Genomic DNA, 25350 nt, shown 5'->3' on the forward strand with positions numbered 1-25350 from the left:
TTTTGAGAACCACGGCTATACAATGCAGCAATTCAAGGATTCAACTGGACAGGCACACCTGTCATCAGGTGAAATAAATGGTAAGAGGTCTACCAGCTGGGTGAGGGCTCACAGTTCTCTAGATCTCTGCTACCATCTGGTATGTAGAGTTGGCATTTGTGTAATGGCATTTGTATGTCCACTGGGATATACTTATACTAAAAAAAAAAAAATCACTATTTATAGGCAATTCAAATCTAACAAGACATGTATTATACTAGCTAAATGTGCAACTTTACTGGTATCTTATTCATTCATCCTTTGGGTGTGAGTATGGGAATACTTGTTGGGATGCCTGGAGGCTCAGTTGGTTAAGCATTTGCCTTTGGCTCAGGTCACGATCCTAGAGGCCTGGGATCGGGTCCCACATCGGGCTCCTTTCTCAGTGGGGAGGCTGCTTCTCCCTCTTTCTCTGCCGGCTGATCACCCTGCTTGTGCTCCCTGACAAATAAATAAATAAAATCTTAAAAAAAAAAAAAAAGAAAAGAAAAAAGGAGTATCTGTTAATTATCTTGTGTCTGGGCTAATAGTGTTTGTTTTTCAAATAGACACCTTTCTTCATTACAAAAGGATAATAAGTACCAGGTGAAAGAAAATCAAATTTAAGAACTACTTATTTATGCCTTCCATGCACCAGAAAGTTCTTCAGCCAGAATATTCCCATTCTTAGGGATTTTTATTGAAGATGTTGTCCTGTACTTTTGTTTGCCCATAGGTGACACGAACATGATCTTGACAAAGTGGAATTAGGTTAAAATGTTGTTCATCCATCTATCCATCCATACCACTAGCCTGAACATGAGATCCCACAGTGAACACAGAGAGCTTCCTCAAATCAACCACTAAGAGATAATGAAGCAAAACTAGCTTCCGTCAAAAGGATACTGTAGTCACCTCTTCAATTGTAATCCCCACTTCAGTAATGGAAATAAATGTATAAATACATTCTTACCTCCGTAATCTGGACAACCCGATTGGCTTCATCATCTGTCATTTCTGAGAGGCATTTTGCTACACTGACATACAGCTCTAGATCATTTCTCTGGCAAAGAAAAATCACAAGCATGTCAAAACACAAGGTAACATAACAGATATAGTCTCCATGTTCTGACAAATTATTAGATTTAATTATTTCCATGAACAGCAGCTTATGAGACATTAATCAAACCAAATATATGGCCAATTTTTATCATTTAAAAAAACATCTTTCTGGGGTGGCCTGGCTGGCTCACTTGTTAGAGCAGGTGATGCTTGATCACAGAGTCATGAGTTCAAGCCCCACACTGGGCAGAGAGTTTACTGAAAAACAGAACAAAAACCACCTTTCCTATTATTTTATTTGTGTGGCTGTACTTTTTTCCTCTTATCAGAATCCATCGTTACAAAGAGACTTTTTGTAAAACTACAATTCAGGAATCTGTTGGGGGAGCTGAAAGGCTAGGATTATGTCACTTGATATAAGTAAAATATGGGACATTGTGCCCAAAGAGTCTCCAGGCGCAATGTGGAAGCACTTCTGAGCCCGCTCATCTTCTGCATTTGGTAAAAGGCCCAACGGCGTATTTCCTGGTGTAGCACTCATTAACCCAGCAGCTCAGCTTGCTCCCAACTTTGGTTCTAAATATTCAACCTCAATTTAGATCTTGGAAGCGAACACATTCCTTGTGAAAAATGCGGTTATTTCTTCCTAGCCTTCCTGCCACATTCTTAAAACATACACCTCCCTGCTTTGCCAAAAGGGCTTTCAAAAATCCCAAACATAAATTGTTGGAGTGCAAATATTTTTGTTTCTCACCCGAATCTTATTTGGCAGAAGGTCGAAAATGTTTCCCGTAGCTTCAGAGAGCAGACTCCAGAGGTGGTGGGTAGGGCTGGGCAGCTTCATGGCCTGACCCAGCCCCTGCAGGGCACTCGCGCGCAACTCAGCCTGGGCAGGCGGGGAAGCTGCTCTAAAAATGGGCACCATCACATTTTCAACGAAGCCCTGGATCTGTTCGTCAGAGACATGTTTTACCCACAGAGGCGTGGACACCAGGAGGTACTTCTTGATATTCACCTGGAAGCAAAAGAAAAGAGGTCAGAAACAGGCACATCTAGGTTCGTGGTGCTCAAAACCTTGAGGCTGTCCATGTGTTTGAGGATAGGATGAGAGAAGAAAGGTTCGTGTTACTTCTTGGCCCCACAGGGCCCCCAGCCTGATGATCCAATGGGCCACCGAGGCATGCAATTTTGGTTGCTGCTGCCAGGACCTGTGACCCACAGTGACTCATGGGTATAGACAGCATCTGCCAATCCACCCATGAACCACTCCGCTTAAGCCATGGGTCTTTTTACAGGGAGGAAAATACTGTGCTACTTCTCGATGTACATGACAGCTGCTGTTCAGTCTGAACCCACTGAGCCACCCAGGTGCCCCAGCACCTTTCAGTCTTAAAAGGTCACATTCTCTGGCAAGAACCAAAATCCTGAAGATGAAAGGCTCTTCTGCAGGAAATGGACTCATCGGAATACCTGATATTATTAATTTCTTCTTCCAAGAAACATAAGGAAATCAAAGGGACTGGCATGTCAGTCAGCTGACCACACAAATGGGGACATGACCTTGGCTTCCTGGAGGTCATGAGAGCTATAAAGGGGGCACGGTTTGAAAATAGCTGTGTGCCAGACATGTTAAGAGAGGAGGCCGAGAAGTTCTTAGGAACACAGGTATGCTACCGAAGGAGCAGTGAGTCAGAAAGAAGTGGTCTTTTTAAAAAAAAAAGGAAAGAAAACCTGACACAGCCCAGTAAATTTCAAAAAAAGTATCAGCGTGGCTGCATGAGTTAGCCAAACAGTTCACTGGAAAGAACATGCCATTCCTGATCTTTTTTGTAAATGAGAAGATACATAATTAAGAAAATGAATTCAAAAACTTCATTTGTTCATTAACATAGATAATAAGAGAGTCCACAATCACGGACAAATGCCAAAACAGTAACAGGGAAGTGGGAGAAGAACTAAATTCTAGAAAGATTTTTGAGGTAAACAAGACAGGCTGTTTGAGGTACACCTGACTCAAAAGGAAGGAGAGGTTCACAGAACAGTGTCTTAAACACAGACTTTGGAGTCAGCCGGACTCACTCCTGTTTATTGGCAATATAAATTTTGTTTAATTGCAACCTGCCGCAGTTTATCAACTTGTAAAATGGAAACAAAAAAACTCAACTTCTCAGAAATGAAATAAGCCAGGCATGAAAGACTTCATATTGTATGATGCCTTTCTAAAGAATTTCTAAAGCTTATACGAAATTTAAATTTATTAGGAAAGTTCTCTAAAAAGAGAAACACTATAGAGACCAAAAGCAGATCAGAGGTAGCCTGGGTCTGAGACTGGGAGTGGGGATCATCTCCAGGTGGAGACAATACAGTTTTGGGGGGGGTCACAGAAATATTACTGGGGATGGACGAAAATGTATAAATGTCCTGGAGCTCATCAAATTGTACGCTCAACACAGCCATACTTTATGGACTATAAATTATAACTCAAGGTTGAAAAAAGAATCTGCCAGAATTGAAGAGAGATTCAGTCTGCTGTCCAAAACCGCTCACTGAGCGCTTACAAGTAGTGGGTACCTAGCAAGCACCGGGTACTGGCAGCCAGATGGGAGGTGCTTGGGCCAGACACCTCACGGTCATTGCTGACACGGGGACGCAGCCCTCCGTCTGTCCCCCTTCAATTAAGGAGCACTAGAATACATAGCAGAGCTTAGAAGACAAAAGGACGGGACAGGAACTGAATTAAAAGGCCGAGGAACAAATATGAGAACTTTACACTATTTTCAAGGAATTAAAGCTTCCTGAAGAGTAACAGGATCAGTTAATTTAGATCAATTGGTAAACCTCTAAGGAATCATGGAATGTGGGGTTTTTTGCTTTGTTTGGTCCTAGCTTTGAATATATTCAAATTTATACAATTTGTTAATTTTGCATTTTTAAACAATCTGGCTCCTTCTGTCATAGATACTGGGCTATGTTACTTCTTCCTCAGCACTTGGCTCAAGCCAAACATCCCGGGCAGAGATGTTCTCCTCCCTTCACGACATGCCCCGCCCCCCTCCAGCACCCCGCCCCGTGCCTCTAACTTGACGCCTAACAAAACCTTACCAAGCCTTCAGGGCCCACCTGAACTGCTGCCTTTTCTGTGAAAGGGAGGGATCCTATATGGATTTGCCATTCTCTTAATACCTATTGAACCAACATACTACATATCCTAGAGATAAGCTGAGGTTTCAATAACACCACAATTTTCTAGCTGCACGATCTGGAGAAAGGAACTTTAATATCTCTGACCATCCTTTTCCTTTTTCATAATCACCGGGAGCCGAAAGCACGATCGCCGACGGCTAGGGAAGAGGTCTGAATCTAGCGACCGCCAAGGCCCTGAGTTTTAGAAAATCGCATCTGTCCACTCTTGACTTTGAGACTGCACACAGAAATGAGCATTCCTCTCCCCCAAAAGAACCGTATCCGCCTGCTGCCCAGCACCCTTCAATGTGACTTACGCTCAAACTGTGGATCAGGGGTGGCATCACCCACAGTCCCAAGAGCGCAGCTGCATTCTGGGAGGACTGCGCCTGTGTCACCATAATTTCAAGGCACAGCTGCTGGATCTCTTCCCCTGCAAGAGAAGACAAGAATATAGGTAATACAGCTGCTCCTGGGACTCACTGTCAGGCTTCCATGTCTCAAATCAAAGCGTCTGCTGGTATGACTTCTCCCAGTAACAGTACTTAAGTGAACCAAAAGATATGCCAAGTGACCTTTCCACTATGAAGCAAAGATTGTACCCACTGGCAGCAGAGGGGTAAGTCTTGGAACTGGCAAGGGCCATGATCTCGCTCAGGAAATTTCTCTTATCATGTCCTAAGAAATCTAAAGAATCTAATGCTAACAAAAACTTGAGAAAAATTCTAGATAAACGAACTCCCTGTCTCTGTTTTCCCCTCCTCTCCATCTTTCATTCTGAAGACAGAGAAATCTGTTTATGTCCAGAAGGACTTAAAAATGTAGCCACATGGGGTGCCTGGGTGGCTCAGTGGGGTAAGCCTCTGCCTTTGGCTCAGGTCATGGTCTCAGTGTCCTAGGATCGAGCCCCGAATCGGGCTCTCTGTTCATCGAAGAGCCTGCTTCCCCCTCTCTCTCTGCCTGCCTCTCAGCCTACTTGTGATCTCTCCCTCTGTGTCAAGTAAATAAATAGAAATCTTTAAAAAAAAAAAATTGGTCATCACATTCTCTTGCAATCCAGACTTTTATTAGCCCGATTCCCATCAGCAAGCATATTTTCTCAACCAGACCTTTTCTTCTTTTTTCTAAGGATTTATACTAAAACACGAACATTTTTAATACAGCGCATAAAAACAGGGGAAGCTCCGGAGAACATACTTTTCAAACGAAATCTCCAGAAACACGGTACGGTGACATCGTAGTTACAGAGGTATTAGGTTCAAATGAAAGCATTTAAGTGCAAAACCTGTGTATAGTCAAAATCATCTTTGATTATCCTTTCAGTTGTACATAAATTACAGTTTACAAGTCTTTCTGCATATCATATGTAAGCGAGCACCCCACTGTAAATAACAGAGAAAACACTGCAAATACACACACACAGAGTAATACAGCACTGTTAAAAGGTGGTTCTCCCCAATCTTTTTCTTCAGGTGGGGGGGAAGTACATGGGATTAAATCTGCATACACTAACATCATAAAAGAGGCTGTGGTAGGTGAATGAGAGGTGTGTGCTCCCTCTGTCTCTCCTCACAAAGTGTCTGTGGTAAAGAGAAGCTCGGCCCTTAAAGATGCTGCCATCTTAATGCCTGGAGTTGTGACTATGTTGTGTTACCCTGCTTGGCAGAGGAACTTCTTTCTTTTTTTTTTTTTTTTTTTTTTTTTAAAGATTTTTCTTTACTTGACAGATCAGAAGTAGTCAGAGAGGCAGGCAGAGAGAGAGAGGAGGAAGCAGGCTCCCTGCTGAGCAGAGAGCCCGATACGGGGCTCGATCCCAGGACCCGGAGATCATGACCCGAGCCTAAGGCAGCGGCTTAACCCACTGAGCCACCCAGGTGCTTCTGAGAAGTGATTGAGGTTAAGGATTGCTGAGGTGGGGAGATTATCCTGGTTTATGCAAATGGACCCATTAATCACATGAGTCTTTAATGTGGAAAACCTTTCTTGGTTGTAAGGAACAAGGAAGAGGACAGTGTGACAAGATTGTGGCTCTCCGTAGCAGGCTTTGAAGATGAAGAAACAGGGGGACACAAACCATGGAATGTGGGCAGCCTCTAGAAGCTGGGAAAGGGAAAGAAATAGATTCTCCCTGCCTTCATCTCCTTGGGCTGCTCTAACAAAATGTCACAGAACAGCTGGTTTATAAACAATAGAAATATGCTTGTCACCGTTCTGGCAGCTGGAAGTCTAAGATCAGGGTGCCAGGATGGTCGGGTTCTGGTGGAACCCTGTGTCCCCGGCTGTAGAATGCCAACTCTCGCTGTGTCCTCACTCTGCGGGAGGGGCTAAGGAGCTCTCAGGGGCCTCTGAGGGCTCCACACTCATGACCTACTTACCTCCTAAAGGCCCCACATACCAACACACTAGGGATTAGGATTTCAACATACAGATTTTGGGGGGACAAAAACACAGACCATAGCACTCCTCAGGGCATCTAGGAAAGAACGATGCTGTGGCCAAGAACCATGCTGGACTTCTGATCGACAGAACTATAAGCTGATAAATTTGCTGTGCTTCAAGCCACTAAATGTGTGGTAACTTGTTCCAGCAGCAACAGAAAACTAATGCTCCATGCCACAGGGCGCTTCCTTGAATCCTAGAGCTCTCAGAGACGTGCAGTGTGATGACCATCAAACCGGGCTTTCTGGGACCTGCACCATACACGCAGCAACAGGCACACGTCAGCCAAGCACTGCTTTGATGAGTACCTGGCCTGTGTCTTCAGACCTCCTCCTGCTCAGCCTCACCGATCTAGAAAGTGACTCTGTGGAAGTAACCCAGCTCTTCCATCCAAGAAGACAAACCTCAAGATCCCAAAGGTCTCTCCAGTCACCACCAGAATCTCTCTTTCTATTCAGGTCACATCCTAAAAGCAGGGTCTGAAGGCCTAAAAACATTTGATATTTACCGAAGTTTAGCCTCATAAGTGGAGAGAGGAGTGCGGCCCAGTTCACAGGAGGATACTGGTAGCTTTCTCCGACAGCTGCAATGGGTTTCATCACGACTTTGAGAAGGGAAGGAGGCACAGACTCGGGACCTGCGACAGAAAGGAAACAAATTAGTGAGACACCTTGACAGCACCGTGAGCGGGGGAAATGCCAACTTTCCCTCTTTCCAGTTTCAAACGATTTGGTAGCACACCTGCAACTGCGGTCGGGCCTTCAATCTCAACCCTGTCTGTTACAGACGCCTGCTCCTTCCGTGCTTCTCCTTCCTATTCGCCTTCAGTTGCCCCCTCTCGTCCGGACAGACACATCCCACATTACTACTTAACTGTCTTCCCTCCTCACTGTGGGTACTTCATCCAACTTTCTAAAAAGAGTAACCGATCCCCATTATTGCCTCATTATTCATTCACTCACTTCCAGAAAAGGAGAGAACTATCGCCTACTCGGGCACGGTCGGTTCAAACGACCACGAAGTCCCTTGGTGCCTGCAGCCCCCTCCCCCCAGGACTGACTCTGCAGCCTGGGCCATGGCTGACAGCTCCAGGGGTGAGCACCTACGATACAGCTAATATCCCAGTTGATCAGCTCTCTACGACAGTACATAGCTTTACCATAATTTTTTTAATTTAATTTAATTTTTTTCAGTGATCCAAAATTCACTGTTTATGCACATTGTTTGTGTTTTTTTTTTTTTTAGAAGGAAGCTAATTTGAAAACGACACGATGAAACAGTGGAGTAATTATGAGTGGAGCCAGAACACACAGTCAGGGTTCGAGTAGCCACTAAGGGCCATATAAAAGTGAAGTTCGAAGGGAGCCAGAAATGATGTGCAAAAAACTAAAATAGCAAGGAGAAGCAAGAGCGGCTGGATCAACACACGTGACATAAGGGAAATCAGCATCAGCAGAAAGAGCAGTAGACTCAGGAAAAGCATCAGTAGGAAAAGGAAAAACAGGTAAGGATCATCAGATAAGCAGCAGAATCAGCAGCCACTGAAAGAGAATGAAGCAAAGGGGTGGAGTCAGAAAAGGAGCAACAACTGCAGAAAGGACAAGCGCAAGAGAAGAAGAAGCTGGGCAGAAGAGGCAGCACGATCAGGAGGGGCTGAAAAAGGAGGAAGCAGAGGTGAGGGCAGAGTCAGTGAAAGGAGCAACAGCTGTAGAAAGGAGAAGCCCAGGAAAAGGGAGAAGCTGAGGCAGCACGATCAGCAGGGACTGAATGAGCAGGAAGCTGTGGTGGGGACAGAATCTGAAAAAGGAAAACAGCTGCAGAAAGGAGAAGCACAGGGAAAGGGAGAAGCTGAGGCAGCACGATCAGCAGGGACTGAACGAGTGGGAAGCTGCGGTGGGGACAGAATATGAAAGAACAACAGCTGCAGAAAGGAGAAGCACCAAAGAAGACGCTGAGACAGAAAAGGCAGCACGATCAGCAGGGACTGAATAAGGGGGAAGCTGCGGTGGGGACAAAATCTGAAAAAGGAACAACAGCTGCAGAAAGGAGAAGCACCAAAGGAGAAGCTGAGACAGAAAAGGCAGCACGATCAGCAGGGACTGAACAAGGGGGAAGCTGCGGTGGGGACAGAATCTGAAAAAGGAACAACAGCTGCAGAAAGGAGAAGCACCAAAGAAGACGCTGAGACAGAAAAGGCAGCACGATCAGCAGGGACTGAACAAGGGGGAAGCTGCGGTGGGGACAGAATCTGAAAAAGGAACAACAGCTGCAGAAAGGAGAAGCACCAAAGAAGACGCTGAGACAGAAAAGGCAGCACGATCAGCAGGGACTGAACAAGGGGGAAGCTGCGGTGGGGACAGAATCTGAAAAAGGAACAACAGCTGCAGAAAGGAGAAGCACAGGGAAAGGGAGAAGCTGAGGCAGCACGATCAGCAGGGACTGAACGAGCGGGAAGCTGCGGTGGGGACAGAATATGAAAGAACAACAGCTGCAGAAAGGAGAAGCACCAAAGAAGAAGCTGAGACAGAAAAGGCAGCACGATCAGCAGGGACTGAATAAGGGGGAAGCTGCGGTGGGGACAGAATCTGAAAAAGGAACAACAGCTGCAGAAAGGAGAAGCACCAAAGGAGAAGCTGAGACAGAAAAGACAGCACGATCAGCAGGGACTGAACAAGGGGGAAGCTGCGGTGGGGACAGAATCTGAAAAAGGAACAACAGCTGCAGAAAGGAGAAGCACCAAAGGAGAAGCTGAGACAGAAAAGACAGCACGATCAGCAGGGACTGAATAAGGGGGAAGCTGCGGTGGGGGCAGAATCTGAAAAAGGAACAACAGCTGCAGAAAGGAGAAGCACCAAAGGAGAAGCTGAGACAGAAAAGGCAGCACGATCAGCAGGGACTGAATAAGGGGAAAGCTGCGGTGGGGACAGAATCTGAAAAAGGAACAACAGCTGCAGAAAGGAGAAGCACAAGAAAAGGGAGAAGCTGAGGCAGCACGATCAGCAGGGACTGAACGAGCGGGAAGCTGCGGTGGGGACAGAATCTGAAAAAGGAACAACAGCTGCAGAAAGGAGAAGCATAAGAAAAGGGAGAAGCTGAGGCAGCACGATCAGCAGGGACTGAATGAGCGGGAAGCTGCGGTGGGGACAGAATCTGAAAAAGGAACAACAGCTGCAGAAAGGAGAAGCACAGGGAAAGGGAGAAGCTGAGGCAGAAAAGGCAGCACGATCAGCAGGGACTAAACAAGCAGGAAGCTGAGGTGCGGACTGAATCTGAAAAAGGAACAACAGGTGCAGAAAGGAGAAGCACCAAAGGAGAAGCTGAGACAGAAAAGGCAGCACGATCAGCAGGGACTGAATAAGGGGAAAGCTGAGGTGGGGACAGAATCTGAAAAAGGAACAACAGCTGCAGAAAGGAGAAGCACAGGGAAAGGGAGAAGCTGAGGCAGCACGATCAGCAGGGACTGAACGAGCGGGAAGCTGCGGTAGGGACAGAATCTGAAAAAGGAACAACAGTTGCAGAAAGGAGAAGCAGAAGAAAAGGGAGACGCTGAGGCAGACGAGGCAGCACGATCAGCAGGGACTGAACAAAGGGGAAGCTGAGGTGGGGACAGAATCCGTAAAGGAAACAACAGCTGTAGAAAGGAAAAGCACAAGAAAAGGGAGAAGCTGAGGCAGAAGAGGCAGCAAAATGAGAAGGCACAGAACAAAGGGGAAGCTAAGGTGGGTTCAATCAGCAAAAGGGCAAATGCTGCAGAAAGGAGGACAGGAGAAGAAGAAGCTGAGGCAGAAAAGCCAGCAGAATCAGCAGTCCTGGGAAGAAGGGAAGCAGAAGTTGGGGCAAAGTCTGCTAAACGATAAACTGCTGCAAAAAGAAAAAGCATAGGGAAAGAGGAGAAGCAGAGGTTAAATCAGCAGAAAAGTAGCAGAATCAGAAGATGCTGCATATGGGAAAGGAGAAGCAGGGGTAGAGTTTTTCTAGAGATGATACACAAAGAACCAATAATAATTTGGAAAGATGCTCAACATCCCTAATCAGTAGAGAATTGCAAATCAAACCACAATGAGATAATATCTCACAATGAGATAACACCCATTAGGACAACTACTATTTTTTAAAAAGGAAAGGAAAAGAAAATAACACGTGTTGGTAAAGATGTGGAGAAACTAGAGAAACTGGAACCCTTGTGGACTGTCAGTGGTATTATAAAATGGTAGAACCCGTATGGAAAACGGTATGATGGCGCCTCAAAAAACTAAAAACAGAACTGCCATATGATCTAGAAATCCCATTTCTGAGCATATATTCAAACGAATTACAAGCAGAAATCTTGAAGAGATGTTTGTACACCACTGTTCACAGCAGTACTATTCACAATGGCCAACAAACAGAAGCAACCCAAACATCAGTCAGCGGATAAATGGAGAAAAAAATGTGATTGATACACACATGAAACAGTAGTCAATATTAAAAAGAAAGGCAGGGGTGCCTGGGTGGCTCAGTGGGTTAAAGCCTCTGCCTTTGGCTAGGGTCATGGTCCCAGGGTCCTGGGATCGAGCCCTGCATTGGGCTCTCTGCTCAGCGGGGAGCCTGCTTCCTCCTCTCTCTCTGCCTGCCTCTCTGCCTGCTTGTGATCTCTGTTTGTCAAATAAATAAATAAAATCTTAAAAAAAAAAAGATATTACTTACTAAAAAAAGAAAGAAAGAAAGAAAGAAAGAAAGGCAATCCTGTCATATGCTACAACATAAATGAATCTTGAAGACACTATGCTGAATGAGACAACACGGTCACAACAAGACAAATACTGTACAAGTCTCTTTATATCAGGCATTTAAGTGGTCAAATTAAGAAAAACAGAAAACAGAATGATGGCTGCCAGGGATAATGGGGCAGGAGAAAGGGTAGACATTATTTAATAGGTACAGAGCTTCAGTTTTGCACAATGAAAATCATTTGGAGATTGGTTTTTACAACAGTGTGAACATATGTAACACTACTGAACCATATACTTAAAAATGGTTAAGATGGTGGAACGCCTGGGTAGCTCAGTCAGTTAAGTGTCTGCCTTCAGCTCAGGTCATGATCCCAGGGTCCTGGGATGGAGTCCCACATCAGGCTCCTTGCTTGGTGGGGAGCCTGCTTCTTCTTCTGCCTGCTGCTCCTCCCCCTGTTCATGCTCTCTCTCTCTGCTTCTCTAACAAATACATAAATAAAATCTTTAGGGGCGCCTCATGGCTCATGGGTTAAAGCCTCTGCCTTCGGCTCAGGTCATGATCCCAGGGTCCTGGGATGGAGCCCCGCATCGGGCTCTCTGCTCAGTGGGGGGCCTGCTTCCTCCTCTCTCTCTGCCTGCCTCTCTGCCTACGTGTGATCTCTGTCTGTCAAATAAATAAATAAAATCTTTTTTAAAAAATCTTTTAAAAAATGGTCAAGATGGTAAATTTCACGTTGTGCTTTTTTACAATTAAAAAAAGTTAAAAGGAATGACTTCTTGAAAGTCGCCACGCTGTCCTGATAACAAGTAAAAAGCTGAACAGACTAAAAAATCCACAATTCTAGGTTCTGCAACAGAGGGCAGAACACATGGCAAATTGCTGCCCTGGTGACTGGAGAAACAGCCAGATGAACAGAGGGTATAATGGTTTACCAGGCAAGGGGGTAGAGAAATCAGAACCCTCATATATTGCTGGCAGGCATATAAAATGGTATGACCACTATGGAAAAACAGTTTGGCAGTTTCTTGAAAAATTACACAGGATTACTATAGGACCCAGCAATTGCACTCACATATGTCCAAAAGAATTGAAAATAGGTGAAAATAGGTGAAAACAACCCAAATGTCCATCAACTGACGAATGAATGAATAAAGTGTATATTCACTCAATGGCATATTACTCAGCTGTAAAGAGGAATGCAATTCTGATGTTCACCAGAACATGGGTCAACCTTGAAAGCATTATGCAAAGAGAAAGAAGCCAGTCACAAAGTGCCATACAGTGTACATTTCACTTAAATAAAGCATAGAGAACAGGCATATCCACAGAGACAGAGGCAGATTAGTGGTTGCTAGGGCTGGGGGAAATGGGAAGCCAACTGCTCAATGGGTACAAGGTTTCCTTTTGGGGCGCTGAAAATATTCGGGAGCTACATAGTGGTGATGCTTGCACAACACTGTGAATCCATGAAATGCCACTGAACTGAACATTTTAAAATGGTTAGAACAAAGAGTGCCTGGGTGGCTCAGTGGGTTAAACATCTGCCCTTGGCTCAGCTCATGATCTCAGGGTCCTGGGATTGAGCCCTATGTTGGGCTCTCTGCTCAGCAGGGAGTCCGGTTCTTCTTCTCAGAGAGAGAGAGAGAGAGGGAGGGAGGGAGAGCACAAATGACAGATGGGCAGAGGGAGAAGCAGACTCCCCATTCATGTATTGATGACAGGTCAATCCACGGTACTCATCCAGGCCTTTCCTGATGTTTTACATTCTTATTTCCAGCTAGAGCCACCTCAAAAATCAGCATTTTTTTTAAAAAAAGATTTTATTTGTTAGAGAGAGCGAGAGAGAGCATGAGTGGGGGTAGGGGCAGAGGCAGAGGGAGGGAGAAGCAGACTCCCTACTGAGCAGGGAGCCGAAGCGGGGCTCAATCCCAGGACCTCAAAAATCAGTATGTTTTCTTAGACTAGTCACCAACTAACCTACTTCCTCCTTACCTTTGCCTCTGCCAACCTAGAAAGGGAAAACTAGTAGTGTACCTTCCAGTGATGTTTTTCTCCCCTCTGACAAGCGCTTTTTCGCTTTCTGAAAATGTTAAAAGCTCAACACATCTGCCATGTTTCTAGCCTCTGCTACCAATAACTGAAGCTTTATTTCTATTCCATCTTAAGATATAATACCAGGAGTGCAGGAAGTATTATCAGGGAATTTACCACTGCTCTTACAAAGAGAAGAATTTCTGACCAAAAAAAGTAAACATAGTCACCAAAAAAAAAAAAAAAAAAAATTCATTCATTTGATCACTGAGCATCTAGGGGGTACCACGCACTGTTCCAGACATGAGTAAGAGTGTTCAACAAGACGGAATAGGCACCTTCACTAATGGCGCTTATATTCTAATGAGAGGACAGACACACCGACAAGGAGAGAATCAGGTGTGATAAAAATCAAAATGCTGTGCTAGGAATTAACTGGTTAGCCATTCCCAGAACACCATCCTGGTTACACACATGGGGCAACTGTCCCTATAATGTGGGCAGCAAAGTAGACATCACATACAGAAAATGAAGCCGCATTTTTGGGGTCGTTTTGGCATGTGATTCTCAGAAATGGCCTGATGAACTGGCAGACAGGACACAAAAATCTGTGCATAGAACTGCTTTTCTCTCCTATTAAGGACATGAATCCAGTTTTATATTGGAAATCATTAATTCATAAGTAGATACCTTTAAATTCTTTTTCTCAGGTCAAGTGTTTTCAAAATTACATAACATTTTATTCCAGGTCCTTCTACAGAATTTACTACAGAAATTTTGTTGTTTCTGGAGGATCGAGGGAATCAGGAAAGACAGACACTACGTGCTCTAACATCAGGACCCAGTGCAAAATATGACCATTTCACACAGGCACACACAAAACCACACCCTATTTTATTGCTTACACAAGAAGCTATTGTGCCAACAACTTGCACTATATGTAACTACACACAACCACACTTCACTATACACTTTGCACCTTGCTTCTCCACTCTTTGGAACTGACCTGATGCACAAGCAAGAGTCAGAAACAAGACCTTGAAGCAGGGAACAGAGGCTTGAAAATCAAGTAAGTGCTATGACACAATAAATCTTCCCCTTTTAAAAAAAGGGCAGAGCATTGGTACTGAGAGGCATAACTAGAATCACACAAAATTTTCCGCTGTATTTGCAGGGAACTAATTCTGACACTAACTGGAATGAAAGGAATTATAGTAACTGTTAGGAATGGAGAAAATACTTGGCAGTTCCAAGCACGCGGTGGTTGGGGGTGGGGGGTGGGGGGAGTCCCCAAAAGGGAGAACAGAGTCACGTGGTTCGCTCCCCAGAGATCTTCAGCACTGGACACAGGAATCCAAGTCTAAGCAAGGGAATGATTAGCTCCCTTCTTGGCTGTGCTTTGTCTTTCAAGAAAGTGCCTTAGATAAAAAGAAATTCAGGAATGCTTTAGAGACGATGGCTTTGGAACTGAGAAGGCCTAATAGTCCTTGTTAACAGGATCCAGATGTTTTAAAATCCAGATACAAAGTTGCTTTAAATCTCTCATCCAGTTGACAGTCTCAAAGAACCTTGATATAAATGGCATATCCGAACATAATGCATTACAACAGGACCCATTATCACACATACTTTAGCTACACAGAGGATCACATCTCAATGCCACAACACACATGTGTAACCCCTCCAGTAAAAGTCTGGTAACAAGCAGTTGGCTGACAGCCGGTGGCGTGTCTATTCCCCATCACAGCGTGCTGTTCGCGTAGTGTGGACATGCCGTTATTTTCTCCATCCTCAGTGTTGTTTAGAAGCACTTAGCTTAGAATTATCTAATATACGTGTACACACACACACACACACAGAGCTGTAGATCAATCAATATTTGAAAATGATTAAACGTCAAGTACTCTGTTCTCAAAGCATTTAGGATAAAACACCTATGTTCTTCCTGTCCTTGAGGAAGAACAGGAGGAAACGACAGTCCAATGGGAAAGAGAGATTTTAAACAAAAAGTCAGAAACAATTAAGAAAATAACTACTCCTATGTCAAGTACTGTGAGAAACATTGGAAAATGTAACATAAACTAGTTTCCAAACTAGTCTGGAAACACTGAATAAGGAAAGGATGTTTAAACCAACATGGAAGGGGTCACTAGGATTTTCCTAGACCAAGTCACAGAACACACAGGTTGAGATAATGACAGCATGGCTTAGTTGCAGAGTCGAAGAGGTGCTTCGCCCCTGCCAGAAACTACTCTAAATCCAGACGGTAGTTAGAAACAGCTGAAGATTCTGAGAGGTGAGATATTCAGACTTGGTAGGATGTTCTGTAGAAGCACGTCAACAACATTCAGAATTCATCACTACAATAACATCCCCAGACCCCTTTGCACCAGGAAGGCTGCCAAGCAGCGTGGCTGCCCCCTGGGGATCAGGATCCAAGAGGGGAAGGTGGCTTCCACAGGGCTGTGGCCCAGTGGGGACAGCAGACTGTTCACATCCAGGGCGCCTCCACAAATGAGGAGCTCTAGGAGAAAAACGGAGCCGGTTTCTCACTCTCAGGGAAGAGAGTTACAAATATGAAAAGAGGAAAAAAGTACAATGAACCTTGTGGTGTTGAACGGGAATTGGAGATATTACTATAAACTAGTGGCTTTCCATGTATATAAAGTGAGATAAAAAAATGAATATAGATATGAGAGTGAGAGAGAGAGGTGGGGGGTGTGTGTCTATTTCCTAACAACTGTTCACTGAGGACGCTTGGGAGCAGTGATCCTCTCAGGAACAAGGAGAATTTGTACCCAGATCTTTGTTTAGAAGTATCACTCCCCACTAAAAGGAACCTGAGCTACCTGGCTGTTACAGAGCTGAGGATAATACGAGCTGAGCCTAGCACATCTTCTTGGGCCACAATGAAACAATGTACTCACAGAATGATGGGGTCATGTCAAAACGACACAAAGCCAATTTAAAGAGGTTCTCACTGATCAAATATGGAACAGTATGATGGTTGAAATAATGAATAATAGAATAGCAAATAATTACATGAAATAAAATTTTTGTGTGGGATCAAGACCCATGTCCGGCTCCCTGCTCAGCAGAGAGCCTGCTTGAGGATTCTCTCTCTCTCTAAAATATAAAAAATAAATCTTAAAAAAAAAAAATTTCTCTATTTCCCTCTGCTCCTCCCTGCTCCCACTCATGCTCTTTCAAAAAAAACCCAAAAAACAAAAAACCACCAAAAACTCCCAAAAAAACGAAAAACAAAAATCCAAAAAGCATGTTCCAGCCTTTATTTATTTTTTTTTTTAAGATTTTATTTACTTATTTGACAGATGGAGATCACAAGTAGGCAGAGAAGCAGGCAGAGAGAGAGAGAGAGAGGAGGAGGCCGAGTCCCTGCTGAGCAGAGAGCCCAATGCGGGGCTCGATCCCAGCACCCCGGGATCACGACCCGAGCTGAAGGCAGAGGCTTTAACCCACCAGGCACCCTGCATGTTCAAGTCTTGAAAGGTAAAGAACAACTGAGGAGCTATTCTGGATTGAAGGAGACTGAAGAGATAGGACAGGTAAGTGCAGTGTGACATTCTGGATTAAATTTATTCTCTGCTAAAGACATCACTTGGATGGTCAGTGAAACCTGGATAGGGTTCTCTGGCTATTTTCGCTTTTTTACAAGTTTGGATTCATTTCAAAACAAAAAGTAAGAGAAAAACAATGTACAAATCTTGGAGGTGCCTCGCTGGCTCAGTCAGTAGAGTATACTACTCTTGATCTCATGGCTGTGAGTTCAAGCCCCACAGCCCCACTTTGGGTGTACAGCTTACTTCAAAACCAAGTAATTGAATTTTTTAAAAAAGTGTTGTCTAAATTTAATTTAAAAATAAACTTCTTGAATAGTAAATACACACAAAAGTGTTCATTCCTTCTGGCAATGAAATGTAAATTAAAGCAGTGCTATGGTATCATTTTATACCTGATGGATTTTTATTGTAATCATCTGTTTATCTGTATGTTGGTTTGCTTTGTAAAATGATAGCTAGAAAGGGTTTCTTACTTTGTTTTCTAAGCACTGTGACATAATGTGACTCATAATCTTTACCAAAACTCTATAAAGAAGATTCAGTTATTTTCTCCACTTTACAGAAGCAACTGGGGCTTTGGGACTTAAGCAGCTTGACTCAAAGTACATAGCCTGCCTGTGGTGGGCATGAGGCGTGAGCCACGGGAGCCTGACTCTCACGCCTTTTACCGCAAAAATATACTGCTTTTCACGTGTACCCAGGGCTGAGGTACCAAAACCTGTCCAATCCTTTCGAAGAACAATGAGGCCAAGCCATCCCCAGCATCACCAAATCCTTTTGCCAATTATAAGTTGCTGAGAATGTATCTTGAGGAAACCTCTATGTAGAAAAGCAAAAGCTACATGCATAGAGATGTTCCCCATAATGGAAATTTTTTAAATGACGCATAGAAAAATGGCTAAATTATGATCCATCAAGTTGATGGAATATTCTACCATCATTAAAAAATGGTAACTATGGAGATATAATGAAAAGTAGGGAAATGATAATGAAAGATTCAAAGTGTATGTTTATTTGGAAATATGTAAAAACTTTGCATGTGCATAAAAGCAACTAATTAAAGAGAATTATTTTTTTAAATGACGATAGGGGCACCTGGGTGGCTCAGTGGGTTAAAGCCTCTGCCTTTGGCTCAGGTGATGGTCCCAGGTCCTGGGATCAAGCCCTGAGTTTGGCTCTCTGCTCGGTCGAGAGCCTGCTTCCCCTTCTCTCTCTCCCTGCCTCTCTGCCTACTTGTGATTTCTGTCTGTCAAAGAAATAAATAAAATCTTAAAAAAAAGAGCGACAATAACAGTTAGAAAGTCATGGGATAATTGGTGACTTTTTTTCCTTTCAAGTATTTTTCATGTATTTATAACCAAAAATAGCCATCAAATACTCCCAAAACGTATCCCATTAACAAATGTCTAGGAAACGATGTAAGGATTCTTTTTGTACTTTTCCCCCAAACCTTCTTTTGGAGGAGATGAGTGATTATGTCCATTTACATGAAAAGTTAAGTTTTTAAAAACCAGGCAACAAAATAAAAGAAATTTTATGATTCAATATCATCTAACACACACACATCTAGAAGGACCTGTGTTGGAATATCTATGTGGCTATCTCTGGGTGGTGAGATTATAGGAGATTGAAACCATTTTTGAACTTAGTATAATATACAAGTATTCCTTTCTAGTAATACTTGTCAAAAGCTTTATATAGGTAAACTATTACTAAATTAAAATACTTTAACACAATCTCAGCAACCGACATCATAATTTTACCAGAAAAACAGGACAGCTTTCCCGTATCGTTTATTCTACACTCAGACTTCATTAATCCTGCTTCCTTTGACTACACTCACCAATAAACACATCTCATGCTAATAGTCCAAAACGACCAATGAAAAATATATCTACCTATAGTTTATACAAGAGTCCAGCACTTACGCACATGTATCAGTGACCAATGAATTCGGATCAAGAAGGAAATGCTATTCATAGAGATTTTATTGCAAGGATTTAAATATACTTTCCTCAAATAATACTTCTGTGAACTTTAAAGCTTAACTGAAAAACACAAGCTTGGAAAGCTAGTCACATTCCCCAGCAACAGAATGTTAAGAAAAATAATCCTCAGTCATTAGGTAGAAATACCCGGTGTTAGCACCAGAAGTGAACCATTGCTTTTATTTAGTGTTTTTGATCCCCTTTAAATGTTTTATGAAAGAAACAGATATAATCTCAATGAAATCTGAGTATGGCTATGAAAAACAAAGATCAGAAAATAAGAATAAATTAATAAAAAAGAAGCAAAACTAAGGGTCGAAATTGAGAATCTCTTCAGGGGAAAAAATAATAATAATTCCACGATAGGCAGAGATAGATTCTGAGCATATTTTAATATCTTAATAGCATTGTGAAGAAATGTCCATGGGAATAAATAATGATGATGTTGATGACATCTGCCATGAGAGGTCATGGTTATCAGGGAAGAAAGGAGAATGTTGGGGCAGAGCAAAAAACCAGTTATATTCAAAGCTATTAAATGTAGTCTTTAAAAACTAGAAAGATTTTCATCTGTCGGGTTTTCAGATTTGGCCTGTGTGAAGGAATGGATGTTCTGAACGTCTTGTGTGTTCTATCATCCGAATATTAAAATGTGGATCCAAGGGGGAGAAAAGCCCTAAGCATTACACACCAGAGCCTCGCATCCACTTTCTCAAATCTGATTGGCTAACCCTGATGATGCCCTAGCCTGTCCTGGCGTAAATGTGGATCCAGGATAACTCATCACATTTTTCTTCCTCTCACGAGTTAGGAAGCAGCACACAGAGGCAGTGAAGCCATACCACGCCTGAAGTTTCCTCTCTCCTGCCTAGGCCACGCATGATTTTTATTCTCTAAAGCCATTTCTTCCTCAAAAGAGCTCACCAACGTCGTCATCCTTCCTATCGGCAGCCCCACTGGGCTCTAGTGAGTGACATCCAGACATTTAAACTCAAAAGCTGCTTCAGAAGGGAGTTATTAAAATTCAAATGAGCTGGGCATATTGAAGAAGAAAACACTCGTTTGCATGCACACCTCCACATTCGACCATCCCATTTAGACCCACAGAGCAGGGTCTGGTTTTGTTTTTGTAAATGGGCTTCGGAGGCGGAGGTCAGCCTCCCACGGCCCCCACTCCTCTGGGGTCATCATTAGTAATGTGTAAGGCTGAATAGATTTTCCTCTGAATCTAGTCAGCAAACTTGACAAGGCGGCAGCCCTATCCCACAACCTGAAAATGCCAAAAATCTGATTGGTAATATGGCATTTTTAATACTTCATTTATCTGTCTTAAAACGGCTTTCAGGAAGATTGCAAGTAACGTCACTGAGGCCATCTCCACCTGATTTTTCAATTCGAGAGCAGAACATTTCCTGTGGTGCCATGACTATGTAATCATAAAAATGTTATGTTTAACCAACATGAAATCCTGAATTTCCCACAGGATTCAGAGAAAATTCATGTCTGCCAAGAAATAGGGATCTGGGGAGTCCACATTACATTTTATTCACTGGAAAGAAAAAGTATCTTTTCTTTTGTCTTAAGAATTTTTATTTTATTTCTCATGGAAATAGCTCATGTTGTCATCATTTAAAATTTTTGTAAGATACTAAAAAAAAAAAGGAACAAAATATATATTCCTAAAATTATCCTGGCTATGGAAATTTAAGATGCTCCTTCAGTAAAAGTTCAATTTCTTACTAATGAAGACATCTCTTCTATGATACTACCGTAAATAGACTTAATTTATGACACTATAAACAATTAACTCTATATTACATGTAATATACTACACATTTAATATATAACTATATTACGTACAACAATGACATAACTATATGCCCATTTTTACTGAGGGTATGTAAAAGCAGTCATGCTAACTCATGACCCTAAAATAATACTACAGTTTCAAGAACTCTAGGAAGTAAAGGATTTTATCTCCAAACTCTGAAACTAGTTTATAATCTGGAAGCTGCAGGGATTACTGTATTCAATGGGAAATCAGATGACATGATCTTTAATGTCCCTTCCAAGAGTAAGATTTTATTCTTTTACGACCTTCATTAATTAAATCTAAGTTCTCCAGATTTCTTCAGTTTAATTTGTTTAAAAACTCCTCCCAAAACTGGGATGGTCTTATCATAATGCAGGCACTGGATTTGCCCAGATCGACCCAACCAGGCCAGGCAAGAAATAAACTAGCAACTATCAATGAAAGAATATTATATGAATGAAAATATTTCCTGAGCTATCAAAGTCTCAAGAGGGATACATTTGCCCTCGCATAGCTGAATAGTCGATGTGTATCAGTAGAGAGCATTTATTTTAAAACTTCTATGGCATTAATCAGACTCCAGTTAAAAACGAAAGGCGAGTCCATCTGTCTTCAGGTTGCTTGTGCTCTAATGGGGGTGGCCGCAACCAAGAATCCCACAGGGACAAATGTTTGCAGAGAAAAAGAACACAAGATACAATTAAGAACTAGAGCCAGTGATTCCAACAACAGAGAGCCATCATTCAAGGTCCAGGGAGAAGACTTACTTCCAAGTCAGGTCTCAGCTGCATTTTCTCTTTTATGGTCAATACCCGCTCAACATTAAGAAGAAAAGAAATGCATGCTCATACTTTTTGAAAAAAGATTAAGGTCTTCATAGATCCCCGTGACCACCCTCCGCACCCCGCCACTCCCAAGGTCAGATACAATGATTCCAAGAGAAGACATGGTGTGTTGGCCTTGTGGTCATTTCTACTGCGAAGTTGGTCTAGCAGACGAAAATATTCTCTCCTTCATGTTCATTATGGTTTAATCCTACAGAAGCAAGCTTGGCGCACCCAAACCTAACGCGTAAGAAGAATGGTAACATTCAAGAAATGTGCTCACTTGCCTTTTTTCCCTCCTGTGACGAAGAAGCCAATGGCCGCTCTAATAAAACTGCTCTCAGGCAAATAGCTATAGTCAGTAGGAACTGTGGAGACAGAAAATGATCAAATTAACCAGTGAACTTGGCGGGACTAATGAAGGAAAGATAATGATCTCCTGCTGCCATATCAACCGAGAGACAAAGCAGGGATGTTTACGCCATTAATCTAGCACAACACTTCGTGGTGGCAACTAATTCTATTAGATTAAGTGACTGGCCGTGAAGGAATCACTTAGGCTATGCAAGCAAAGCAAAAATTGTGGTAAACCTAGCAGATTCTGCAAAATCACAGGGGACTGAAACTTCACTGAAGTGGTTAAAAAAAAAAGTCCTTTCCATGCTGTCACATCAATACTCCCCAGTCCAGCGACCTTCAGTGTCTGCAAGGAGTCCGCTGGCCTCTAGGCTGAGACCACCATTCTAGGGGCGACTTGAGGACATCCCGAGCCAGATCGATGAACCAGGGAAATGCCACAATCAGTAATAACAGCAGCTGGCCTGTTACTTCAGAAGGCAGGGACCTCTCAGTGACCAGCATGTCCAAATCACCAGGTCTGCCTGCTGACCTGGAACACTGAGGCAGTGACACGGAGGCGAGGCGAGTCTGGGGAGTTTCCTAAATTCTTTTCCTCCCCAGTCCCCCAGAATTGCGTCATGAGATGCTTTTTGCCACAACAAATGGCTCAACTGGAAAATTCCAACAGAAACAAGGAGCTGTACTTTTCCAGACATAACAATCACTGTGTTCCAACGAACCTGGTGTGAGACAGTTCACGACCACCTGCCTTGAGTACATGGGGGGCCGGCCATGTAACCCAGAGCACAATGATTAAAAATCTACGTAAAAAAGCAAAAGCCTGCCATCAGCTTGCTAATTTACCAGGACCTCACTTTAGGAGCCCACTGCCCTTCCAAACTAGCATTACTTAAGGTTTCCTCTATGACTAAGTTTGGTGGTTTGTTTTTTTTTTTTCCTTTTTCCCATTTTAATATGACAACTACCAGCTGTCTCAAGTTCATTATGTTGGGAATGCTGTGGAAAATGTCCTATTTCTCTAGCTATGGAGTGTTTGAAAGTGAGGGGAACAGTAATTACAGTACTACGTGTTCAGGGTGATGCTATCTCTGGACTACCTGTCAGGGCATATGTGACAGTAGGTTTTAATGAGAAATCTTTGGTACCTAACCTCTCTGGCCTAGGTCCAAGAGAGCCAGTGGGTCAAAATTCTGTAAAGAGCAAGGAGCAAATCCAGGTCCCCATGTATTACAGGGAAGGCTTCCGCAGAAAATCTTTAAGTACAAACTTAAATTAAGCATGTGGGAATTGCAAATCTTTTTTACTGCTTTTTATTAAAAATGTGGAAACAGAAAAGGCCTTGTGATGGTAAGACCTAGAATTTTAATTTCAATGCCAAGTATGTGCATATCTTTAAATGCATGTATTCCATTCTTTTCTTAAAAGCAGAGGGCTGGGATGCCTGGGTGGCTCAGGGTAAGGTTAAACCTCTGCCTTTAGCTCAGGTCATAATCTCTGGGTCCTGGGATCGAGCCCCACATCGGGCTCTCTGCTCGGCGGGGAGCCTGCTTCCTCTTCTCTCTCTCTGCCTGCTTGTGATCTCTCTCCGTCAAAAACAAAACAAAACAAAACAAAAAGCAGGGGTCCAAAGAAATCCAGTCATATAGGAAGAGACTTTTAATGAAATATGAGTATTACACAAACTATAATGCCATCTAGGAAAATAAAAAGAACTCTCTTCTGCGCTTCAAAGACCTCTTCCTACTTTCTGGATTTGTCGCTAAACTAACTGCACATGTAAGTCATGTCACCTTTCTAAGCCTCAGTATTTTCATTTGTGAAATATGGGGTTAGACGGCATAATCTATTCTCTGAGGGAGGCAGGGAGGAAGGATGAAAAGAGCATGGGTTTTGGGGGCTGACAGAGGTGAGTTCAACTGCGTGTCCACCACCTGCTGCCATGTGACCCTGGGCAAGTCAGGAAGGATCTCCAAGCCCCTCTTCTTCTGACATTTAAGAGTGATGGTACTTGGGCAAGTCAGGAAGGCTCTCCACAGCCTCTCCTTCTTCTGACGTAAAAGAGGGATGGTAACACCCACCACTTAAAGTGGCTACAAAGGTTAATGCTCTTAACCAAGTACACAGCCCCCATAGCAACCCCACCTGCCAGCCCCAGTATTATAAGATTCTGATCTTACCAGAGGTTCTGCTCTGACTTGAGGACAGAGTAGACAGATGAAGATGTCCTAGAAGCCAGAGAGCATTTGATTGAAGACCAATCACCCCAGACACACTGATGACCTATGGATGAAAGCGTAACAGTTCAATTGGGCAAGAGCCCAACTCTGTTTAATATAAGGTCACTCAGGAAATAATTTATCTTTTATGAGGTGGTGGCTTGTCTGCTAATGACAAGTTCTCTGACAAGACATAATATCACGTGTCTAGTATACTAAACCCTGGACACACAGGTGATCAAGGATTGTTGCTGAAGAAATGTATGGATGAATCAATCAATCATGACTGGTCTCAAAGGAATTTTTTTTTTAAAAAAAGGGGAAAAAATCCAAAAAGTAATTTTTTAAAAAGGGTGTTAGATATTTAAGAATAAAATACCTCTAAAAATGCAAGGAGATATTATTTTGTTCTCTTCTTTAAGTAATGTTCTATTATTGCTTTATCATTCATAATATAGATTTTCTTAAATAAGTTTTCATTTATAGATTTTTCTCCCAAGTTATAAGCACTTAAGTTTTGGTATAATTCTTTTTCTGAGAATCACATTCCTACATGCAAAAGAGAGTTTCTTCTGTTCAGAGATTTATGTTTCCTTCACAAAGCATGAATTACTAAAGCTTGTTTATGTGGTAAATGTAATAATCAGCTGTATTTACAGGAAGAAAAAAGTATGCTAAAAGACTATCTACAAAGTTCTATATATAGTAAGAGTATCAACTGTGCCAAGCAAATAAGAATACTTGAAATAGGACCAATTATTACGAACACTTTTTATCTGTGACATCTGAACTAGCTCTTCTCAACTATTCTTAGATATCTGTCCTGCCCTTTGATCGCCTTCCAACTTCAGTTAACGCAAAAATGCCAGCTTTTTTCCCAGAGGCAGTGCGTGCTTTTCGGTGAATGTTGGGCCATAAGCCACTCTCAAGTGCTGCTTGGACTGAACGTGAATAACCAGAGTTCTCCTCATTTTCCAAGGAGAACAGCTGGTACCATGAAAGAGAAAGGCAGTAAAAGGAAGTAGCTGAGGGGCGCCTGGGTGGCTCAGTAAGTTAAGTGTCCAACTCTTGGTTTCAACTCAGGTCATGATCTCAAGGTCATGAGATCGAGCCCTGCATCAG

The 25350-nt window shown here is 42.8% G+C and overlaps 1 protein-coding gene across 1 annotated transcript in view; it reads right to left on the reverse strand.

Moving 5' to 3' along the window:
• The window catches only part of FOCAD (focadhesin), a 311074-nt gene that overhangs the window by 16756 nt on the left and 268968 nt on the right, over positions 1-25350 (reverse strand). The window contains exons 34-39 of the mRNA XM_044265592.1: positions 24190-24292; positions 21940-22020; positions 7211-7339; positions 4581-4696; positions 1835-2095; positions 992-1081 (exon numbers count right to left, since the gene is read on the reverse strand). Coding sequence (XP_044121527.1) covers positions 992-1081; positions 1835-2095; positions 4581-4696; positions 7211-7339; positions 21940-22020; positions 24190-24292 — 780 coding nt within the window. The remainder of the gene's footprint in view (positions 1-991; positions 1082-1834; positions 2096-4580; positions 4697-7210; positions 7340-21939; positions 22021-24189; positions 24293-25350) is intronic.

This window comes from Neovison vison, chromosome 9 (genome assembly GCF_020171115.1).
Source record: "Neovison vison isolate M4711 chromosome 9, ASM_NN_V1, whole genome shotgun sequence".
Lineage (NCBI taxonomy): Eukaryota > Metazoa > Chordata > Mammalia > Carnivora > Mustelidae > Neogale > Neogale vison.